The sequence below is a fragment of the Macrotis lagotis genome, chromosome 3 (assembly GCF_037893015.1).
Source record: "Macrotis lagotis isolate mMagLag1 chromosome 3, bilby.v1.9.chrom.fasta, whole genome shotgun sequence".
In the NCBI taxonomy this organism is placed as follows: Eukaryota; Metazoa; Chordata; class Mammalia; order Peramelemorphia; family Peramelidae; genus Macrotis; species Macrotis lagotis.
The window spans coordinates 92,228,761-92,249,544 of NC_133660.1; the positions used below are offsets into that span (position 1 = coordinate 92,228,761).

General features: G+C 36.9%; 1 protein-coding gene across 4 annotated transcripts in view; it reads right to left on the reverse strand.

Moving 5' to 3' along the window:
- Positions 1 to 20,784, reverse strand: part of PALLD (palladin, cytoskeletal associated protein) — a 498,686-nt gene that overhangs the window by 9,802 nt on the left and 468,100 nt on the right. For all 4 annotated transcript variants that reach the window (XM_074228994.1, XM_074228995.1, XM_074228997.1 and 1 more), the window contains 2 exons: positions 6,797 to 6,891; positions 3,156 to 3,288 (listed from right to left, as the gene is read on the reverse strand). In XM_074228994.1, coding sequence (XP_074085095.1) covers positions 3,156 to 3,288; positions 6,797 to 6,891 — 228 coding nt within the window. The remainder of the gene's footprint in view (positions 1 to 3,155; positions 3,289 to 6,796; positions 6,892 to 20,784) is intronic.

A 20,784-nucleotide genomic window follows, 5' to 3' on the forward strand; every position in this document is an offset into this window, starting at 1 on the left:
ATCAGCAAAATTAAGAGGTTGGAATGGATGTTTTCTAAGATCCTCTCTAGCTCTAAATTCTATATTATCTGTGACCTCTACAATCCTCTTTGGCTTTAAAGATATAATCCAATGATTCAAGATGACCTTTAAAATCCCTTCCAATCCTTAAGGTTCTTTAATCTTGATCTGGGATCCTCTAGAACCTATCCTGGGCTTTTAGGTTTCTAAATGGTGAACTTTTGCCATTTCTAGTTCAACCAAGACCCCCCCCCCCCCCGCCCCCGTCATCTTCACATTTTGCTCCTCCTCTCTTGACTCTCTTTCTGAGAAGGCTAGGTACCCTAAGGGTCCTGGCCTTCTGCTGGTATACCTTCACTATTTTTAGGCTGATCCAGATTCCCTTGAAGCTCCAGAGTCATTTTTATGGCATGCCACTGTGCTTACCCTAGTCACCCTTTGACTTTTTACATTTTGTTCTGGCAACAGTAATGAAATCAGTACTATCATCCTTAGAGAGGATATGCCAAATCATTTATTCTGATTACACTTAATATCCTTATGACTGCCTTGGTCAAAATACCCTCTTTCTGGCCTCTACTCCTCTATTATATGTCTTCCCATATTAGAATGTAAATTTCTTGAGGGGTCAGGGATTATCTTGCTTTTTCTTTCTGTATCTCCAGTACCTAATCCAGTGTCTGGCATATGCTAAGTACTCAGTAAATACTTTCTCATTCTCTTATTCATGATACTCTGATTTCCTTGTTAGAGAAGGTTTAATTTTCATGAGTGAAACAGTAATAAAACAAAGTTTAATGCTTTATGACCTCATTAGAATGTGAGGATTATTGAGATGATGTCAACTTTTGGGGAAGAAAGATGCATAGCAATGACAGTAATGATGATGAAAACCTCATTCAGCCCTAAAACAGTGCAATCACTTCTGTCACTGTGGGACTGCCAAAGCTATAAAAGGTACTATTTAATATTTCAGTCAGTACCAAGGATTATTATTTTAACAACCCTGGAAACTAGGTAACAAAAGCAACTTGAAATTACCCAGAAAGCCATCTCCACAAATTAGAATCACAATGGAAACATCTTAACATTTTAAAATCATGACAGTTGTGTTGACCAGAGATCAGATAAAAGCCATTTAATTGCTAATAACATGAGGCACTCTGAAGCCAGAGGATGGCCGCCATCTGTCAGCTCCAGTTTTTTCCCTTGATTCAGAATGGGAGGAAAGCACCATTTAAGGACACTCCCGCCCCCCCCCCCCCCGGGAAATTCATGGACAAAAAAGATGTCAGCTGGTTTATAAAACAATTCTCCCATTGAAGACCCAACTGTGCCAAAATTTGCCACTGAACTTCCAAATTCCATTCTGGCTTCATGTCATTCATTTGATCCCGTCCTCAGTGCTTTGAATTTAAATCCTTCGAATCAAGCTCATCATTTTTAAAGGTGCCTCCTCCTCACATATAGGGAAGCCGCATGAAAGGGAAAGATTTCTTTTCTATAAGAATATTTTTTAAAAAAATCAAACCCAATGATATTCCAATTAGTGTAAGCAGTCAAATTTACTAGAGATAGTCAGAATGAATACCCAAACAAAAAGTTTAGTGTGAGTGTATAGAGTGGGAGAGGGATGCCCTCTCTCACCTTGGTCACCTTTCCACCTCCACAGTCACTATTCTCTCCTCATTTTCAATGGCATCACCAGACTGCCCCTGCATCACCATCACCAGAGGTAGCAATATGGAAGTGAGACTGGTGGAAATATACTTTAGGCAGGCTCCAGGCTTGTCTGACAACCACAACCCATGTCACTGCAGGTTGGGTCTACTTTTCTCACATAACAGTGCCAACCCTGTTCCTTTTCTAAGAGAGGAGAAACCCCCAGGGTTTTTGTCCTGCTCTAACAATTCAGTCTACATTGGATCCATTCCAATGGGAAAAGCAAAAGGAAAATGCCACTTTATTCCATTCCCTAGTCATCCCTTTGTCCCCCCCCCCAACCCAGACCCAGTAACATTGCATAATCTCAGGGATGAAAAAAGTCACCTTTTTAGAGCATGTGGGATCACAAGAAATGTGTGGGAATGGGGAAATACATACTTGCAATTAGTGGAGAGGAAAAAGCTTTGCTCCTTCAGGCTTAATACCAAATCAAGGGGAGTCAGTTCCCAAGAATGCACCCAAGGTGTGAAAAGCTCAAGTTTTTGGCATATTTTAAAAGAATAAAGTTTAGTATGCATCTATAATATATAAATTCACATTTTTTCCTGTAGTAGATCCCATAGCATGTGATCATCTGGTCCAGTTTTCCACTATTACTTTACTTATTCATTTACTTATCCTAGTAAGAAAACCCACAAAATAGAGATATTTTCTAATTAAACTTTTTTTAACTTGTGTGTCTGATTTACCTGAAATCAGATGGTTTAAACTGATGGCAGGAAAGTAAGACATTTGTATATGATGAATCTTAAATAAGATTTATTTTTAAAAAAAATGTTTTTTTGAGGGGGTCAACCATCAGTTTTAAACTTAAAAGATCTGAACTATTTTTATCATGTTTTAAAGACCCTTTTCTAATCAAAGTATGGTGCAATTACATAATAATAAAATACATCTAATGTTTTCAAAACTTAAAAAGGCCTTATTTCTCTTTCCTGGAAAAGCACGGTAAGCAGAGATTATTTATTTTCTATGGTATGAAGAGAACCAGCAGAGGGCGCCCAAAAGATTTTAGAAAGGAACAATCCAGACTTTTAAATCTTTGTAATGCAAACTTAAGACTCAAAAATCTAGAATAGGGCAGAAGATAATGGAAAAAATATGGACACAGAAAATAAACATAATATTAGGGGTGCATTATGGAGGAGGAAACTCTTTCTTGGCATTTCTTATCAATTTAACCAAATTTGGTACTTCAACACCTCCACCCTATTGTTAAAATGAATGTGCAGGGAAGATGAGAAACATAAAGAAAGAATGAGAATATGTATCAAAATCTGTGGGACATAATAGTGTTGTTTCAAATTTCTGGATGTCGTTAATAAAAAAAAAAATCTATTTGGTCCACTGATATAATGTTTCCACAAGAGCAGTACAAAGTAATGACATTGAGTTGAAAGGAGAGCAAAAATAATCAGTTAGCAGATTACCTTGCAATCCATTCGACAGAGTTTCCCTTCTTGAACAGTTAGGTCTCCGGGTGCCTGCAAGAAGTGAGGTCTGAAAAATCGTTCTTGAATTGGTTCATTTTCATCTCCACTGTCTCGTGATCTAGATCGAGGCCTTTGAAACAAGGTACATAGATTTCAGCTCTCTTATTTGCTTTTTTCATAACAGATGAATTTGATACATAGCTCCATTTTTAATCTTATTTTTTTTGGTAACCAATAAGGGAATAAAAAAATAATTAGAAACTATTATTTCATTTAGGAACAAAACTTTAAAGTTGTATGAATTGCAGTTGCCCTTAAAATCGACTGGAAGGGATCTTAAGAGAGAAGCTGGGTCAACCTCCTTTTGCAGAAGGAGAAACTGGGGCTCAGAAAAAATTAAATAACTTGCCTAAGCTCTTTGTAAAAAAAGAATATACCTTTTTTTGAATTTACCAAATAAAACCCATATGCCCATACACATAATAGAATAGAAAAAGGATTCTACATGAAATTGTAAGACTCTTTTATGGACAGCTTTCTTTTCCTCTAAAGTATATAACAAATTCAACTTAGAGCTTTCAAAGCTGACTTGCCTGTCTGAGTTTCTGTCTGCTTGCCCAGGTAAGTAATTGACCCAGCTATGATGGGAACCCATCCAGGTCTTCTAACTCCAAAGGTACTGTTCTTTCCACTATCACATAGTATTTAAATTCTGCTTGAATTTTTACTATTTTGGGGGTCTTTAAAATCATTGCAAATTCAAAGGAAGGTAAATGAAAAAAATTGAGCATTATACAGGTATCCCCAAAGTCTGAGTGCAGTCTTAAAGTTTTAATAACACCAAGACTTTGGAAACACCCAGTATAAAGTAGAATTTTCTTTTTCCAAATGAAATATTTTTTCCCTTTAATTTTGTGTGATAAGTAGCAGCAGCTGTTGCCCATTAATTTGCTCCCAACTTTTTTCAACGGAAATTACTGTAACTTTCCACTGTGCTTTTAGATTTGTGGGAAATTCAAAGTTAATATTTATTTTATGAAATCCTAACACATTTGCATTGAAGCTCATTTTGGATAAGAAGTCTGGCCTTTTAAATTTTGTTGTTATTTAACCATTTTCAGTAATGTTCGATCCTTCATGAATACATTTGGGAATTTCTTGGCAAAGATATTGGAACGGTTTGCCATCTCTTTCTCCAGCTCATTTGACAAATGAGGAAACTGAGGCAGAGTTAAGTGAGTTGCCTAGGATTACACAGCTGCTAAGTGTCTGAGGCCAGATTTGAATTCACGTCTTTCTGTTTCCAGACCTGGTTCTCTATCCACTTTGCAATCTAGCTGCCCAAAGTCTTTTTCATTCAATCCAGAAAACAACAAACCCCCATACATATAGAGTGCAAGTCATATTTTCCTCCATGATCACAATGACATTTATTAAAATGCATTTTTAAAGAAAGTATGTAAATCAAAAGAAATCTACCTGGTATATGGGTTTATATTCTTTTTTTTCTCTTTGAAAAGTCTAGTTAGAGAACTCACTGTTAAAAGCAAGATAATTTAAACTATTATTAGAAGACTAAAGACTAAAGACTAAGGAAGATAGCACAAGGTAAAAAGGAAGAGTCTTCCCAGGGGTCACACTGAATTAAGTTTAAGAACACTTAAATAGAGAAAGCAATAGTGGAACAAATTCAGAGTGTTCTTACTGTGACGGGCAAATAATTGTCAGCTTGTTTATAATCCGTTTATTCTTGCTCTAGGCACAGGTCTAGTTTATGAGGAAAATACCCTTTTGGGAAGCACTGATACATAGATGCAAAACAATCTTTTTTTGGAGCTTACCTTAAAAAAAATCCCAAACTAATCAAAACAGCATACATGAATGTAAATGATCAGGGAGGCAAAAATACATTATTTTTGTATGAATACAGGTGACTAAAAGAAGAGATGGAGAAGAGGGTGAGCCTGAATTGAAACTAAAAGGGTGACTCAGTCACATGGTAAGTTTATTATTCCATTGCATTCATGTCCAGAGAAATAAGTTTAATATGAGTGGTGACGGCAATTAAAAATAAATACAAGCATTGCAGATGTTGCCAAAATGAAATTTCAATTAAATTTGGACAGGGCAAACAAAGAGGACTTTTCCCAGTATCATAGACAAAGGCTCTGTGTCTGAAATATACCCATCCTTGGGTGGATCCATAATTCAGACTTGTGGAGGAGGTGTAGACATGTCCAATGCCTGATATTTACCTAGGTTCTCTGCTGACATTTTTTTGGATCTTCTATTTCTCTTTTACTGTGTATTTATTTTTCCACAAAGACCTTTAGACAAAATGCTTGCTGCTGTGGACCATGGCTCCCATCTAGAACTTTTTTAGGTTGCTTTACTAGAGAAGGAACAGTGTCTATTTTATGTAGGCTGGGCTATAATCCTTTGAAGAGACAGAGAGCCCATTCTTGGTACCTTGGTACCATCTTTGCTATCTGAGTCATAAAAGAACCATCCATTGGGAAATTGGTGTTGGAGGTTTCAGCGTAGTTCCCATTGATCTGAGGAAAAGTCTTTCTGACCTAGCCTGATTGTCCACATAAATGAGCAGATGGATGGGAATAGAATTTTATCTAAATGATCATCCTTTATAACAGCTTTTATCCCACTTATTGTGAGAAGAGCTGAACAGAAGCCTTTGAAATTGCCTGAAACATCTCATAATAATATTAAATAATATTGAGGGGTATGTTAAATAGATTTCTTCCCTAGTATAATCATGATGATTGGCAATTCCATTGAAACCTCCAACACCAATTCTGCACAGTATAGGCTTTTTTTGGTCAAGGAAACCAAATTAGTAATGATTTCCACCCAGAATGCCCTCTCTGCTCTTTTAAAGGAAAGACACTTAACCTCTGTGTGCTCAAAGCAACTCCATAGGACTTCTATATGAAGTCTGGCTGTAATCAGTATTGGAGAAGGAGTTCCAACCACTGATGTATTCATTGATCTTTTCTGTATTCTTATCATTAAATTATTAATGATTAAATTATTAATAAATGATTAATGATTAAAATCATTAAAATTGAAATTATAGATGCATCTAATTATCAATATCTTAGAGAGAAAGCTATGAACTTCCTTACTTTTTCAAATCATATTGCCAAGTATTTGCTTATGAGAATAACAGGATCACAGCTTTAAGGTTAGAAAGAAACTTAAGGGATACTAAGTCGATTTTATGGATGATGGTACTCAGCCCCAAAAGGTCCTACAGGTAGAGAGAAGAACCAGGATCTGGACCTAGTTCCTCAAACTTAAAAGTCCAGTGTTCTCATGTATTACATTATGTACAAATAGCCTTTTTTATTTGAAAATAGTGAAATTATAAAGTCTCTTTTTCTCTCTACTAACCCCCAGGGAAATTGGATAGGTTTTTGTGCTGGATAGATGAACTTAATCTTTCCCTATAAAGTCTGTAAAGAAATACAAGAAAGGTCAGGAATAATGTAAGCATGTAAACACCTCTAGTATGTACTGACAGTGTGTCTTCTGAATGCATTCTGTCTTGGAGTGCAATCATGATCCTGGAAGTGCTTACAACTAGTATAGTATCTATGCAAAGGAAATAAAAAAGCTACCTTCTGACATGAGGCTGGCCTGAGGGAGATCGAGGACTGCGGCCTCTCTGGTTGACAGCCTGTACCATCAGTCTTCCAGTACAACTCACTCGGCCCTGTCAGAGATTTTAGGAAAAGAAAAAAAGAAAAGAAAAATTATTCAGAATTGAATACTTTCATAGCCAATTGCCACTATATTTGTTGCCCTTCTATCATCATTCTAGCTTTCATTAACATATTTTATCAGCCTAATACATTAGCAACAACTCACTTTTTCCAGAAAGGCATCTTCTCAGAGATAAGGAAAATTTTGGAGGCCAGTGATGTGGTCAATCTCTCTGCCCCCAGCCCCCTCATCCTGAGGATTTGATAATATTGGCTGTTGATTCAGCATTTTCAGAGCAAGGAAAAACACCATGTGCTTCTTGAGGCCCTTCTTTTTGTGTTCTAGTTCAACATGTGGTATCTGCTATTACTGTCTGCCTGGGCTGTCTGTAAACATCAGGACAACTTTTGATGGTTTAATCAATTATAATTATTGCTACTTGGACTGTTGCTAATCAATACCTAAGCTAGCCAGTGGGGGGGAAAAAAGAGAAGGGAAGGGGGGGGGGGGGGGGAGAGAGAGAGAGAGAGAGAGAGAGAGAGAGAGAGAGAGAGAGAGAGAGAGAGAGAGATCTTTCCCCCTACATTTTTCTGTATTCTTTAACAATTTCTGAGGTCTTCACATGAAATGTTTGGCTATGATCTTGTCACATCTATGGCTTGTTGCAGATTCCAAAATAAAAACTGGAACATTCTAATCCCTCATCACCCTTCTCAGGAGCACATTTCTCTAATCCTAGTCATTTTCAAATTGCATGACCAATGGCATCACTTCCAAAACTATTAAATGGTATTGGCATGGTATAATTAGCATTTTGGGAGGAGCTTCTTTGGCAAATGGCATGGTATTTGGAGCATTATCTCCTAACATCATAGTCTCATCCAACAACACAGCCTTTCTCAGGATTTTTATCACAAGGCATCAAATAGCTACAAAAATGAATTTATTTACAGATAATAGGCAAACTATTCAGATAATTAGTTTGCTAAATTCTTTAAGGCATTAATAAATTTAATAGAAAGCTTTAATGGAGCTCCAAAAAAGACCCAAACGATATGTATTAGAAATCCCTCCCCAACTTTCTTCACCCTTTGTTGGAATTTCTTCCCTCATCAAATACTTATCTAGAATAGTTAGTCAGGTAAGCCCTTTCATCTTCTTGCCTGAGTCCACTTGCTCCATCCCTCCTTCATGAATATGTATGGAATTCTGGCTCCATTTGATTGTGAGCTCTGTGAAAGCAGGGATGTCTTTCACCTTTTTGGTAACAAGGAGCCACTTTTTTTTTTCTGGGTGGCTGACTAAGAATCTCCAGTGGGAACAGGATTAAAAGTCTAAGTGATTAGAAGGGCAATTACAATTCTGACCAATCAGATCTTTGAGGAATCTCTAAAATCTGAACTTCCTTTAAGGAAACTGCTATAAAAGAATAGGCATATTAAGATAACCACATAATATGGTTCCCAGAAAACTGAGAAACACTGAGAAAAGCATGGTGTCCAAACAATGGAGGGCTAAGTCCTGTCACACTGCCACATCACATCTGGGGGTGGATGTTCAATTTTATGGAACACCATCAGCAGAGACACTGAAAAGCTGAATTCCATTCAAAGGAGAGTGGCCATGATAGAGAAAAGAACCAATAAGAAGTGGCTGATGAAATTAGGGATGTTTAGTTTGGAAAAAAAGTCTTAAGGTAAACAATTGTTGACTTTGAAAATGTGAAGGGCTGACATCTATAAAAGAGAATGGATTTTTACTATGTTGCTCCAGGTAGGACTAATAGGGAAAAGTTCTGCTGTTTTGTGAGATCATCAGGACCTCAAGACAAGTGCTCAAACTCAAATTGGATGGCCGTGTCTCATAGATGAAACAGATGATACTCCTGGTCAAGATGAAAGATTTAGACTGGATGATCTCTAGGATCACTTTCCACTCAGAGTCAGTGAGGCTAAAAGAGTCTACTTGCTTGCTTTTAAAAGATCTGTAGTCATGCAGTACTCTTAACGACACTTGGCTGTTCTACTTTGGGTTGTAAAGGCCATTTCATCTTCTGAAATTCTAATTTAAATGAAATTCTGAATTAAAAACCCAGGGGACAATTAGTCATCTTGCTGTGAGGTAGTCTTCAATATCCATAGCAAATGGAACTCTGAATACCTGGCAAAAGCCAAATTTTGTATAGTAAAGATCACCACAGAATTTCCTCCATTATATCCAACTTGGATAGGATCTTTGCTATGACATACTTAAGCCTCTATTTCAACTCTACCAATGAAGGGGAAACTCACTACCTCCCAATACAGCTCATTCCAATTTTGAAGTGTTTGAATTGTGAGAAGGTTTTCCTGGCATCAAGGACAAATTTTCCTTTTTTTTCAACGGCTACCCATTGCTCACAAATTTGTTTCTGGTGCCAAAAAGAACAAGTTTGAACAGAGGTAAGTTAATATGGCAGAATGAAAACTGGATTTGGAGTCTGAGGATATAGGTTTGAATACTAGCTCTCCCACATACTAAGTGTATGACCTTGGGCAAATTACTTTGCTTCTCTGGTTCTCAATTTCCTCATTTTTAAAATGATAGCCTCAAAGGTACTTTTGGACTCTAATATGAATTCAATGCCTTTCTTCATCATCTTTGCTGTTCTCCCTTGGATTGCTCTCCAGATCATCTATTTCTTTCTTTTATCTCTCTCAGTTTGATAAAGATATGGATGTATATCAAAGATTGATATTAATGCTATTAACCTAAATGCTATTATAATTGATGAAGTATATAATATATTGTGCAAAAGATCTTAATTTTGTACAACTTTGCTAATTTGGGGGGGATTACATTAACTTATAGAGACTAGCTACAAAGGCATGAAGGAGTCACTACCAATGGAAGTGTCCACATTGATGAAATCAGATCAGCAGATACATATAGAACTATTTTCTTCTTGCATAATAAAGAGGTATGGATTTTAGAATCTTGGTCATCCAACTCTACCAAGGTTTATCTCCCTTCTTCCTTTCCCCCTTTCCCTCCCTCCCTCCCTCCCTCCCTCCCTCCCTTCCTTCCTTCCTTCCTTCCTTCCTTCCTTCCTTCCTTCCTTCCTTCCTTCCTTCCTTCCTTCCTTCTTTCCTTACTTCCTTCCTTCTGGACTATTTCATTTTTGTCATTGCTATGCCCAGACACAATACACGCTTGTTGGTTGATTGCTACAGAAACAGTTATTCAAATAACAAAATATTTAACTCAAATATAAACAAGACCAGTAAATTGTACAGAAAGATCTCTGAATTATTTTATTGAATATTTCCCAATTAAATTTTAATCTATTTGGGCTTTATTTGGGAGTATTGTGGGGCACCTGAGTATTTTGTCACCTCTATCCCAGCTAGGTGCTATTTGCTAAGATGCTGATGCAAAAGTAGAAGACTTAAGAGATTCAAAGAAAGCTACAATTTCACTGTGTGGACTAGATTAACAATCTTAAAAGAATAATAAGAGAAGAAATACAAGAAGGTAGAAGAGAGGAATCACAGAGCAGTGTAAAGAACCTTGCAATTGAGAGTCAGTAGGTCTCTCACAGTCAAAGGGCAATAAAAATTTGCATACCCTTTGATTCAACAATACCAAGATATGGAATATAATATACTGGAAAGCAAAAGAGCTTATAAGGAATGAAACCAAGAATCAACTACCCAGAAAGGCTGAATGTCCTCTTCCAGGGAAAAAGACAGACTTTCAATGAACCAGGGGAATTTCAAATGTTCCTGTTGGAATGGCCAGAGCTCAACAGAAGGTTTGATCTTAAGATACAGGACTCCGGTGAAGCATAGAGATTGGAGGAGAAGGGGAAGATATGAGGGACTTAATGATGATGAACTGCATGTATTCCTGTATAGAAAAATGACACTGATAATACTCATATGAACCTTCTCAGTTAATAGAGCGGGTAGAGGGAGCTTTTATAGTTGAAGCACAGGAGAAAGCTGAATTCGAAGATAAAATATGGTGTAAAAATGGAGTCAAAAGAAAAAAAGGGAAATGTAATGGGAGAAAGAAAAAGGAGAGGGGGAATAGGCCAAGATATTTCATATAATAAGATTTTTCTTTATTACAATGAGCTATTGCAATGATATGGAAGGGGGGAAGGCAAGGGGGAATGAAGGAATCTTCGCTCTCATCAGAGGTGGCTAAGAGAGGAAACAGCATATATACTCAATGGGGTATAGGCATCTGGAGTAAGAAGGAGAGGGGGGGACACGGGGAAGGGGGGGATGTGAGTCATGGAAGAGAGGATGGACCATGGGGGGAGAGTGGTCAGATATAATACATTTTCTTTTTTACTTCTTGCAAGGGGCTGGGATTGGATGGCCTATCTGGGACCATAGGGCCAGGTGGATGCTGGGCCTAAGGGGTGGTATGGGGGCTCGGGGCCTCTTGCTGCACCACTCAGCTACCCTACAGCAGAGTCAGAGTGAAAGGAGAGAGAAAATACAGTACATGGTAGTGGAGAAAAATGAAAGGAGGGAGTTGAGATCAGCAATGGCAAGGGTGTAAAAATATGGAAATAACTTTTGCCATGGACTTATCATAAAGAATGTGATCCACCTGCGACAGAGTTGTTGGTGTTGGGGGAAAAAAACAATACCAAGATATCATGAAAAACATCACTTGTATAGGGCAAAGAATTGGAAATCGAGGGGATGTCCATCAGTTGGGGAATGGCTGAACATATTGTGTTATACGTAAGTTATTATGGGACACTATTGTTCTATTAGAAACCAGGAGGGATGGAATTTCAGAGAAGCCTGGAAAGATTTGCATGAACTGGTGAGATGAGCAAAACCAGAACATTGTACACCCTCCCTAACAGTTACATGGGGGTGATGATCAACCTTAATGGACTTGCTCATTCCATCAGTGCAACAATCAGGGACAATTTTAGGGTATCTATGATGGAGAATGCCATCTGTATCCAAAGAAAGAATTATGGAGTTTAAACAAAGAACAAAGACCTTTAATTTAAAAAATGTTATGTATTATATAAGTTTGCTATCTCTTATATTTTATTTTTTCCTTAAGGATATGATTTTTCTCTCAACACATTCAATTTTGATCAATGTATAGCAAGGAAACAATGTAAAGACTATCAGATTGCCTTCTGTGGGGGTGCGGAGAAGGAAGTGAGATTAGGGGAAAAATTGTAAAATTAAAAAAAAAAGAAATTCAAATTCACTAACTAGCTGTTTTACCTTGGTCCAAAGACTTCTACCTCTCTGGATCTTGGTTTCCCCCCTTCTAAAATGAAGGATTTTGATTTCAAAGATAGCTACAGACTCTTACAACTTTTTGTCATTTTATGACTTTTGAGTATGAGAGACAGAGAGATAAGAAGGGAAAGGAATTACTGGACTGGAAGGAGTGATTATGAGTAGAATCATCTCTATACTCAGGAGTAATACCACACATGGATACCAATATGCATATTTCTTACATATTCCCACTATCATTAAATATTTTTCCTGTCACTAACACAGATACACTCGGCAGAATTCTCATAAAATCCTCATGAAGATGATGTATAATGTTACTAATGGAAATCAGTTCCATTCAGGTTACCTTATGTTTATTTGTACCCAAAACAAAGACTGTGGGAGGCTAACTCTCCTCATGCTGACCTGTTGGTTAATGTTTGGCATAAACCTAATTGTTAAGCTGGCTTGGAGTCTCCTAATGAGGCTCATCTAAGCCTGGAAGTCTACAATTGCAACAGGAAAGCTGGGTGGTCACATACTTAGGAGACCCCTATTATACTTTAAATAGTTGATGTTCTGCCAAAAGGCTGCATATGTTTGCTTTAATAAGTAAACATGTAGAAACCATAATCATTTTGGGTAGAAGATGGAGAATAGGGGCCAGTACATTTTGTTTTACATGAATAGTTTTAATTGTATAAATAGGTGATATGACTTCCTCATTATAGGCTTTGACATTTTAACGATTTAAAAAAAATTTGGACCTATGATTTCACCAATGTGTGGGAACTCATTCCATCAATGTAAATTGGTCAGTCTAGCATTTATAATCTTCAAAATTTGCTTGAGGCTTTGAGAGGTTAAATATATTGCCAATGGTCACTCTGCCAATATATGTCAGAGCAAAAAATTAAAGTCTTTCTGACTCTGGGTCTTTCTGACTCCAGGGTTGGCCATATTTCCTCTCATTTCAAGGACAAAATTCTTATAATTTGTATATGGTTTTTATTGTGGTCAAATCATGCTAGAATAAATCATACTCTAGGATTTCAAGGATGTATGATCCTTCTCATGGAAGTACTTCCTCCCATGATACCTAGAGAAAAAGAAAATAAATCCTAATGTACTATATAAATGCCAATCATTTAAAATTACAGATCACAATCCTTCCATGCCTCAGCAGAGATTTCGTGAATTTCTGTGTCAAGAAAAAAAAATCATTTCATGCCTGACTGTCTAGTGATGAGTATCTCTGAACCTATTGAGGCTGGTCCTTGGGTGACAGGCATGCACAATTCATTGTGGGGCCTGTACTTGAAATCTTTCCAGCTAAATAGGAACTGTCAGTATTTGTGCTTCCCTGGTATGACCTTCAAGACCTCAGGGTCACTTTCTTTCAAGGAAAGGCTTTTGTGTGGGGAAGGAGAGATTCAGCAGGAGTAGGATATTGGGTACTGATAGTGATGGAAAAATATAAGAGAGCCAAGGAAACATTAAAAATCACACACACACGGGGGCAGCCAGGTGGCGCAGTGAATAGAGCACTGGCCTTGGAGTCAAGAGGTCCTGAGTTCAAATCCAAATTCAAACCCTTAATAATTGTCTAGTTGTATTACCTTGGGCAAGTCACTTAACCCCATTGCCTTACCCCCCCCAAAACCCCTAAAAATCACACACACACACACACACAGAATAAAACAAAGAAATTCAGAAGAGGACATAGGAAGTCTATCAGATTAAATTTAATATATATACCTTTTAAAAAACCTAAGCTGCACAGTCATATCTTTATATATATAATTCTTTTTTGCCCTTTTCCTCTAGCTTCATGATAGTTGAATTTGTATTTAAAATAATTAAACGTTTAATTAAGAAAGGAGTCCACATGACAATGAGACATCATCTAGAAAAGTAGTCAGTCATATTCTAAGAAAAAAAAAAGATGGATAACTACTAGGCCTATGATGTTCCAAAGATGTCAGAGTAAGAAGAAAAAGACCCATATATATAAATATATTTATGGCATTTCTTTTAGTAGTAACAAAAACCAGAAACTAAGGTCATCCCTATCTGTTGGGGAATGGCTAAACAAATTAGGTTCTATGAATAGAGTGGAATATTATTGTGCTGTAAGAAATGACAAAATGGACAGTTTCACAAGAAACTGAGAAGATCTTTATGAACTGACCCAGAATGATGTGAGCAGATCCATGAGAACAATTTATGCAATGGCAAAAACATTATAAAGAAAACCAACTTAGAAAGCTTTTATAATTTTGATCATTACAATGATAAATTACTATTCTAGAGGTTTGATGAAATATGCTATCCACCTCCTGAAGAGAGGTGATAGACTTAAAATATATTTTTAGACACTGATCAATGGGAAAATTTGTTTTGCATAAATATTCATACTTGTTAAAAGTGTTTTTCTTGCTCCTTCCTTCCTTCCTTCCTTCCTTCCTTCCTTCCTTCCTTCCTTCCTTCCTTCCTTCCTTCCTTCCTTCCTTCCTTCCTTCCTTCCTTCCTTCCTCCATGATGGAGGTAGGAGAAGGAGGGAGAGAAAAAAAAAGTTTATTAGTTGGAAAAATATAAAAAAGAGAAAGATGAGAAGACTTGTATGAACTGACATGTAGTGAAAGCACTTGATCAAAATAATTTTGCACACAATGTCCAAAATATTGTAAAGGAAAGCAATAATGAAAGACTTTATCAATGTTATGTCTAATATTGACTCCAGGGGACTGATGATGTAGTCAACCTTCTGCTTTAAGATGGTAGACTTCAGAGGTTGAATGAGGCATATGTTTGTAGACCTGGGGAAATTGTTGTTTTGCTTGACTGTTCTTATTTGTTTTAAGGGATGGGAATCACTGTGAAATGACTGTGATATGAAGATTTATATCTTCAATAAAAATATTAAAATAAAGCCAATCTTCAGTTTAAGTCCTTAGTAGGAATTGTCTGAGGGTGAGGAGAGGAATTGATTTTTTATTTTTAGGTTTTTGCAAGGCAAACAGGGTTAAGTGGCTTACCTAGGCCACACAACTAGGTAATTATTAAGTGTCTGAGACCGGATTTGAACCCAAGTACTCCTGACTCCAGGGCCGGTGCTTTATCCACTACACCACTTAGCTGCCCCAAGGAATTGATTTTTATAAGATCATGTTATCCTAGATAACTCTCTAATTGGTGAAATATATGAAGTTTTTGAGTAGAAGCAATTTCTACCCTCCATCCCTTAAAGTCCTTTAGGGCTCTAAAAAAGGCCCTGACTTTATAAGTAAGATTACACTACAAAAGACTTTATGAGAGTCTTCCTAAATAGTTTGTTGAATTGAAATTTTGCTATGATAAGGAAGATGTTAGACATGCTCAAAATATCCTTCAGCTTTAGGACCTGGAGAAGAAACACAGTAATGAGTTAGTATATGAAAAGAGGTAGCTGTAGTGTAGTTTAAAAAAATAAAAATATTGCTTTTGGAGTCAAAAGCTTAGGGAATTTGAATCCTGGCTTTGCCAATTAACTGTGAAACCTTGGGCAAGTGACTTTATATCTATGGGATTCATTTCCTCCTTTATTAAAAAAAAGGGAAATGGAACTAGTGAATCTTAAAAATTCCCTTTCAAATCTAATGATCAAGAGTAAAAGATATATTTGACTATGAGAAGAAAATTCATCTTTCATGCCTGAATCTGTTTTGGTAGATAACTTGCAAAGTTGTTTTTTTTTTGTTTTTTTTTTTTTTGGTTTACTTCTTAGCAGGGGATTTTTGAAATATTTGAAAGTTATAAAGAGTTGAGGGAAACTGAGGGCTATATACAGCTCTTACATTATTAGTACAACCCCCCTTTTATCTCCAGTACATATACACATACCTAACCAATTTCAGTCCAATTTTCCTCATTTTTAAAATGTGGTTAAAATAATGGTATCTTCTTTGCTGGACTATTTTGAGGATCAAAGAAAGGTAAAGTCCTTTTTAAACCTTTAAATGCTTTATAAATCCTTACTATTCATCCATTCCCCCCCCACCTCCCCTCTATCTCTTGATATAGTTAAACATTTACATCTTTATCTGCTTTGTTCTTTTATAAAATTATAGTCCCAGACCAGGAACTATAAAATATAGGATAAAAAGGGACTTCAGGGATCATCTTTTCAATCTCATTTTAAAAATAAGGAGCCTGAATATGAAAAGGATATAAGTGATATACTTCAGTTTATACAGGTCCTGACTCCAGATTTAACATTACGCTACATCATTGTATTAAGTAATTCATTGTTTTAAGTTTGATGGTATCCTAAGCTAATCTCTAGATTTAGAAATAATAGCTTTGTTATATAAAACATATTTTATATATTTTTATGTATTTATATAAAATGTATTTTTGTAGAATGAGTTAACAGGGAGAGAGTTGTATGTGTGAAGCAGTTTTGGTAATTGTTTATCCCTTTCTTAAGGAGAAATAAATGCCCCTTCATATGAAGGAAGGGTCACACAATAAATATTTGTTTTGAGTATAAGTACATTTAGAGCAAGGTAAAGGATAAAGGGAAGGGGAGATTTAAGTTTCTAGAAGATGAGGTTCTTCAACAGTTTTTTTTTCCCCTACTGAAAATTCCCCATGAAGCCTGTCTCTCTGTGGCTTCTGCTCCAGAAGATTCTTTGCCTCTACCACTAGCAGATGGTCTGCTCTGTGGCTGCCAAAGGAGGCTGTGGAAATATTGAAATCAGATGAGTTGTATGTAATATTTTGGGCTAGCAATTGGTGATCAACCCTTCACTGATTATTCTGTCCTCTGTTATATTTGTCCATGATCCAGTAATGATGCCTAATTCATGATGTGAATTTAGTTTTATGTCTAGAGCTAGGTTATAGTGAATCTAAATTCTTTATATTTCAAAGGTATCAAAAAAGTGTTGGGAGAAATGATGCTTTGAGGCCAGTCTGATGTGGATCTGTTTGTAATGAAGTCTCTCCTAAAGAATTAGGGGCTATTCATTTTTTCTTTTTGCACAAATTAGCCTTAATTATCATGATCCTTACTTGTTCCTGCTAACTCATTAACAGAGTTTCATTAGATATTACTAATTTGTCCATCTTCTACCAACACTGAATAGTGCTCTCTACATGAAGGGAGGCAAACTCTTGCCAGAAATGAGCCCGGAAGCCTCCTAGGGCAAAAACTAAACATCATCAACAAGACCACCTTTCTCTAACAAGCCCAGCTGTGTTTCACTTTTCAATTCCAAACAAGCCTGCAGAGTTCAACACTGAACTTCCTAGGGCTATGCTGGGTTTTTGCATTAAACCTCTAGCCTGCAAAAATTATCCAGTCCCTTGTGTCAGGCCTGTTATTTATGCAAAGTGGAAATAACATTTATATTTCATGGTTTATCAAATTCAATTTGTAGCACTCAGGTCTATGCAAAAGCTTGCCTCTCTTAAGCATGATTTGCAACCAGCGGAAGTTACCAACTGCTGGAGAACATTTCCAGAATCCAGGCGTGATGTTGTAGGGTCACTTAGCAACATGTAAACACAGAACACAACATTCGTGTTTAGATTAAATTATGTCTTAAAGATAGGATTAGGCTCTAAAATAAACTCTCTTAGGTTCTCATTTTGGTCTCGCTTTTGGTCTTATGGTATGTGATCTCTCATTGTTCTCACTGAACTGTGGCTGTTTCATTCTCTTGCAGCATACACCAAACAGGATACAGAGAAGCATAGATGGTCATAGCTGCATGTTTTCTCCAAAGTAGAATTTGGACATTGGCAACCAGAATCTGAAGGGCTACTTATTCCAGAAAGATTAATCCAGGTGGGAAAACATCATTGAAAAAAGCTTCTATTTTTATGGACTATAAAATAACCCTCATTGAATTTCAATATCTTCCTCTTAACCCTGGTCCTCACCCTGCTTCTCTGGCTGCTTACTGTAATTATTTTCCACTGTTCAGGGATTCTTGACCGTCTGGGTTTCATTAACCAACTGACTTTTCCACTCCAGTTCTCTTCTCTTCCCCTCTGGTCATTTCATATTATGTCAGGTTGCAATGTACTATATAAAAAGGGGGAGGTCTCCCCCTGCTTTCTTCTCTCTCTCTCTCTCTCTCTCTCTCTCTCTCTCTCTCTCTCTCTTTTCCTCCCTCCCTCCCTCCCCTTTTTCTCTTTCACCCTTCCTTCCTTTTCTCCTTTCTCCTTTCTCCTTCCTTCCTTTTCTCCTTTCTCCTTTCTCCTTTCTCCTTTCTCCTTCCTTCCTTCCTTCCTTCCTTCCTTCCTTCCTTCCTTCCTTCCTTCCTTCCTTCCTTCCTTCCTTCCTTCCTTCCTTCACAATTATATAGTTTCCAGATTTTTCTGAAGCACTTTATAAAGAACTAATTTTCTGGGAAGTGAAACTCACAACAATGCAAACCATCTTATGCTTTGGAAATTAAGAGAGCCTGGAAAAAAGTTTCGGAACAGGGCCTACTTTTAATAGGGCTTTTCTTAGAGGATTAATATTATAATTTGCAAAATCCAGAGCATAACAATTGACTTTAGACTGACAAATGTTCCCAGGTTGGGATGACAAAATAGTCTGTTAGATGGTTCTGTGGAGGTATGCCTGTTGCAACAAAGGATACAGCATACTGGGGGTTAGGCACAAAAAATGGTTTGCCACCTGTCATTTCTAAATACCACTCTGGATTCTAATGGGTAGTAAATCTCATCCCAATTTCTATGCAGTGACTCACAAAACCAACATGAGGTTTGGCATGATTCTGGGTGGTTGGCAATACCTGCTAAATGAAGACCTAAGATTTAAAAAGCAGAAAGTTTTGCACTTAGAATTGAGACATATTGGCAAAGTCTTGCTAAGAAGTTTGAAGTGCATCTGTCTAGGCTACAGGGGGGCATTTAAAAAAATCTCCCATGGCAGTTTTAATGTGAGATAAATGTCTCTATCCTGGTCAGCTGCATATTATTCAAGGCCTTATTATCCTGTGAGAGAATGATTCAAAGTTTTTTTTTTTACTCCCTCTGCTTGGTTATTTGGGTAGGGAAGATGACTTCCAATAAGTATAATGTTGAACCACCCATATTCTGTTCTAGATTGGTATGATAGTCTTGGGGGCCATATGGAGTCACAAATAGCTCAAGACAGGAGCTCTGAAATTCTACTAACTTCACTTAAAAGTTAGACCGAATCTGAAAGGACCATGGCAGGCATGTTGTCCCAACAGTTGGTGGAGAAGCAGGACAAGGAAGAGTTCTTTATAGGCCAATGCAAATTAGTCCATGATTCAGCCTCTTTTTTTTTTGTCCCACCTCTCCTGTTCCATTTTTTAGGGAATAGACATTAGGAAATGATTTGTTAGAACTGGCCAGGCCCATGGGGCAGCTAGGTGGTGCAGTGGATAAAGCACCAGTCCTAGAGTCAGGAGGACCTGAGTTCAAATCTGACCTCAGACACTTAATAATTACTTAACTGTGTGACCTTGGGCAAGTCACTTAACCCCAGTTTTTGCCTTGCAAAAATAAAAAAAAACCCCAACAACAACAACAAAGAACTGGCCAGCCCAGAGAAGGTTCCCTTAGAATTAAACAAGGCAAAATTAGGGACCTGTAATGAAGGTCCAACCATTCTTTGGTATAGCAGCATCCCCAGTGCCACAAACCATTCTCCTGTGGCCTATTCTATGGTCCTAATATCTGGTCCTTTCTCTTTTTGAGGCTGTAATGGTTAGGAAAGCCCATGAATGCTCCTTAAGTTGTTCCCTATGTGGGTGGAAGGAAATTAGAAGAGGAAGCCATAAGTTAAGAGGACCCCACACAGGCAGTAAAGTGTTTGGAAATTTTTCTTCCAAGATGCTATTTACTCATACTCTATGGTCATAGTCTATCTAGAGACTATCCTTCCCAGTTCAACCACAAGTATATGTATGGTAGCACTATATGGACTGGGTTAGAAAATCATAGAATTTAGAGCTAGGAAGGCCTTAGATACAGTTCCCTCATTTTGAAAAAAAGGAAAGTGAATCCTTACAAGAGGAAACAATATGCCCAAGATATAAATAATAAGAAACAAATTCAGGATCTATTTATCTTAATCTCTCTGTTCCTCATTTTCTTTACTTGTTAAATGAAGGAGATAGATTAGATGACCTCTGAAGTCCCTTTCCAATCTATGTTTATTCTCTTTCTATTTAAAAAAAATTATATATGTGCATATATGTATATATACACACCCTGATTATTATTCCCTGATTTTAAGACATAAAGCTATATTCACAAGTTAAAAGGATAACCCAAAAGAATTATTTAATCTTGAATGAGTCCTTTATATGGATAATAAATTCATCTTAGTAAGAAATAGAAGACTGATTAGGTTTACATTTTGGAAATCATAGTACTTTTAATAATTCTAAACTGTCCCTCTCCTTAATAACAATATTTTCTTTCTGGTGATATAACTTTCTATGTCTTAAAATTAGGGAATATAATGGCTCCAGAAAGAATTACACCTAACTCAAAAGACTATAATGTAAAGAAATGTGGAGATTTGTGAGTGGGCTACAACAGGAGGACAATAATTTCCAATTATTGTTCCAGGAATGGAGGAAATTATTTAGAGCATGTTTGATCAAAAAAAAAGGCAA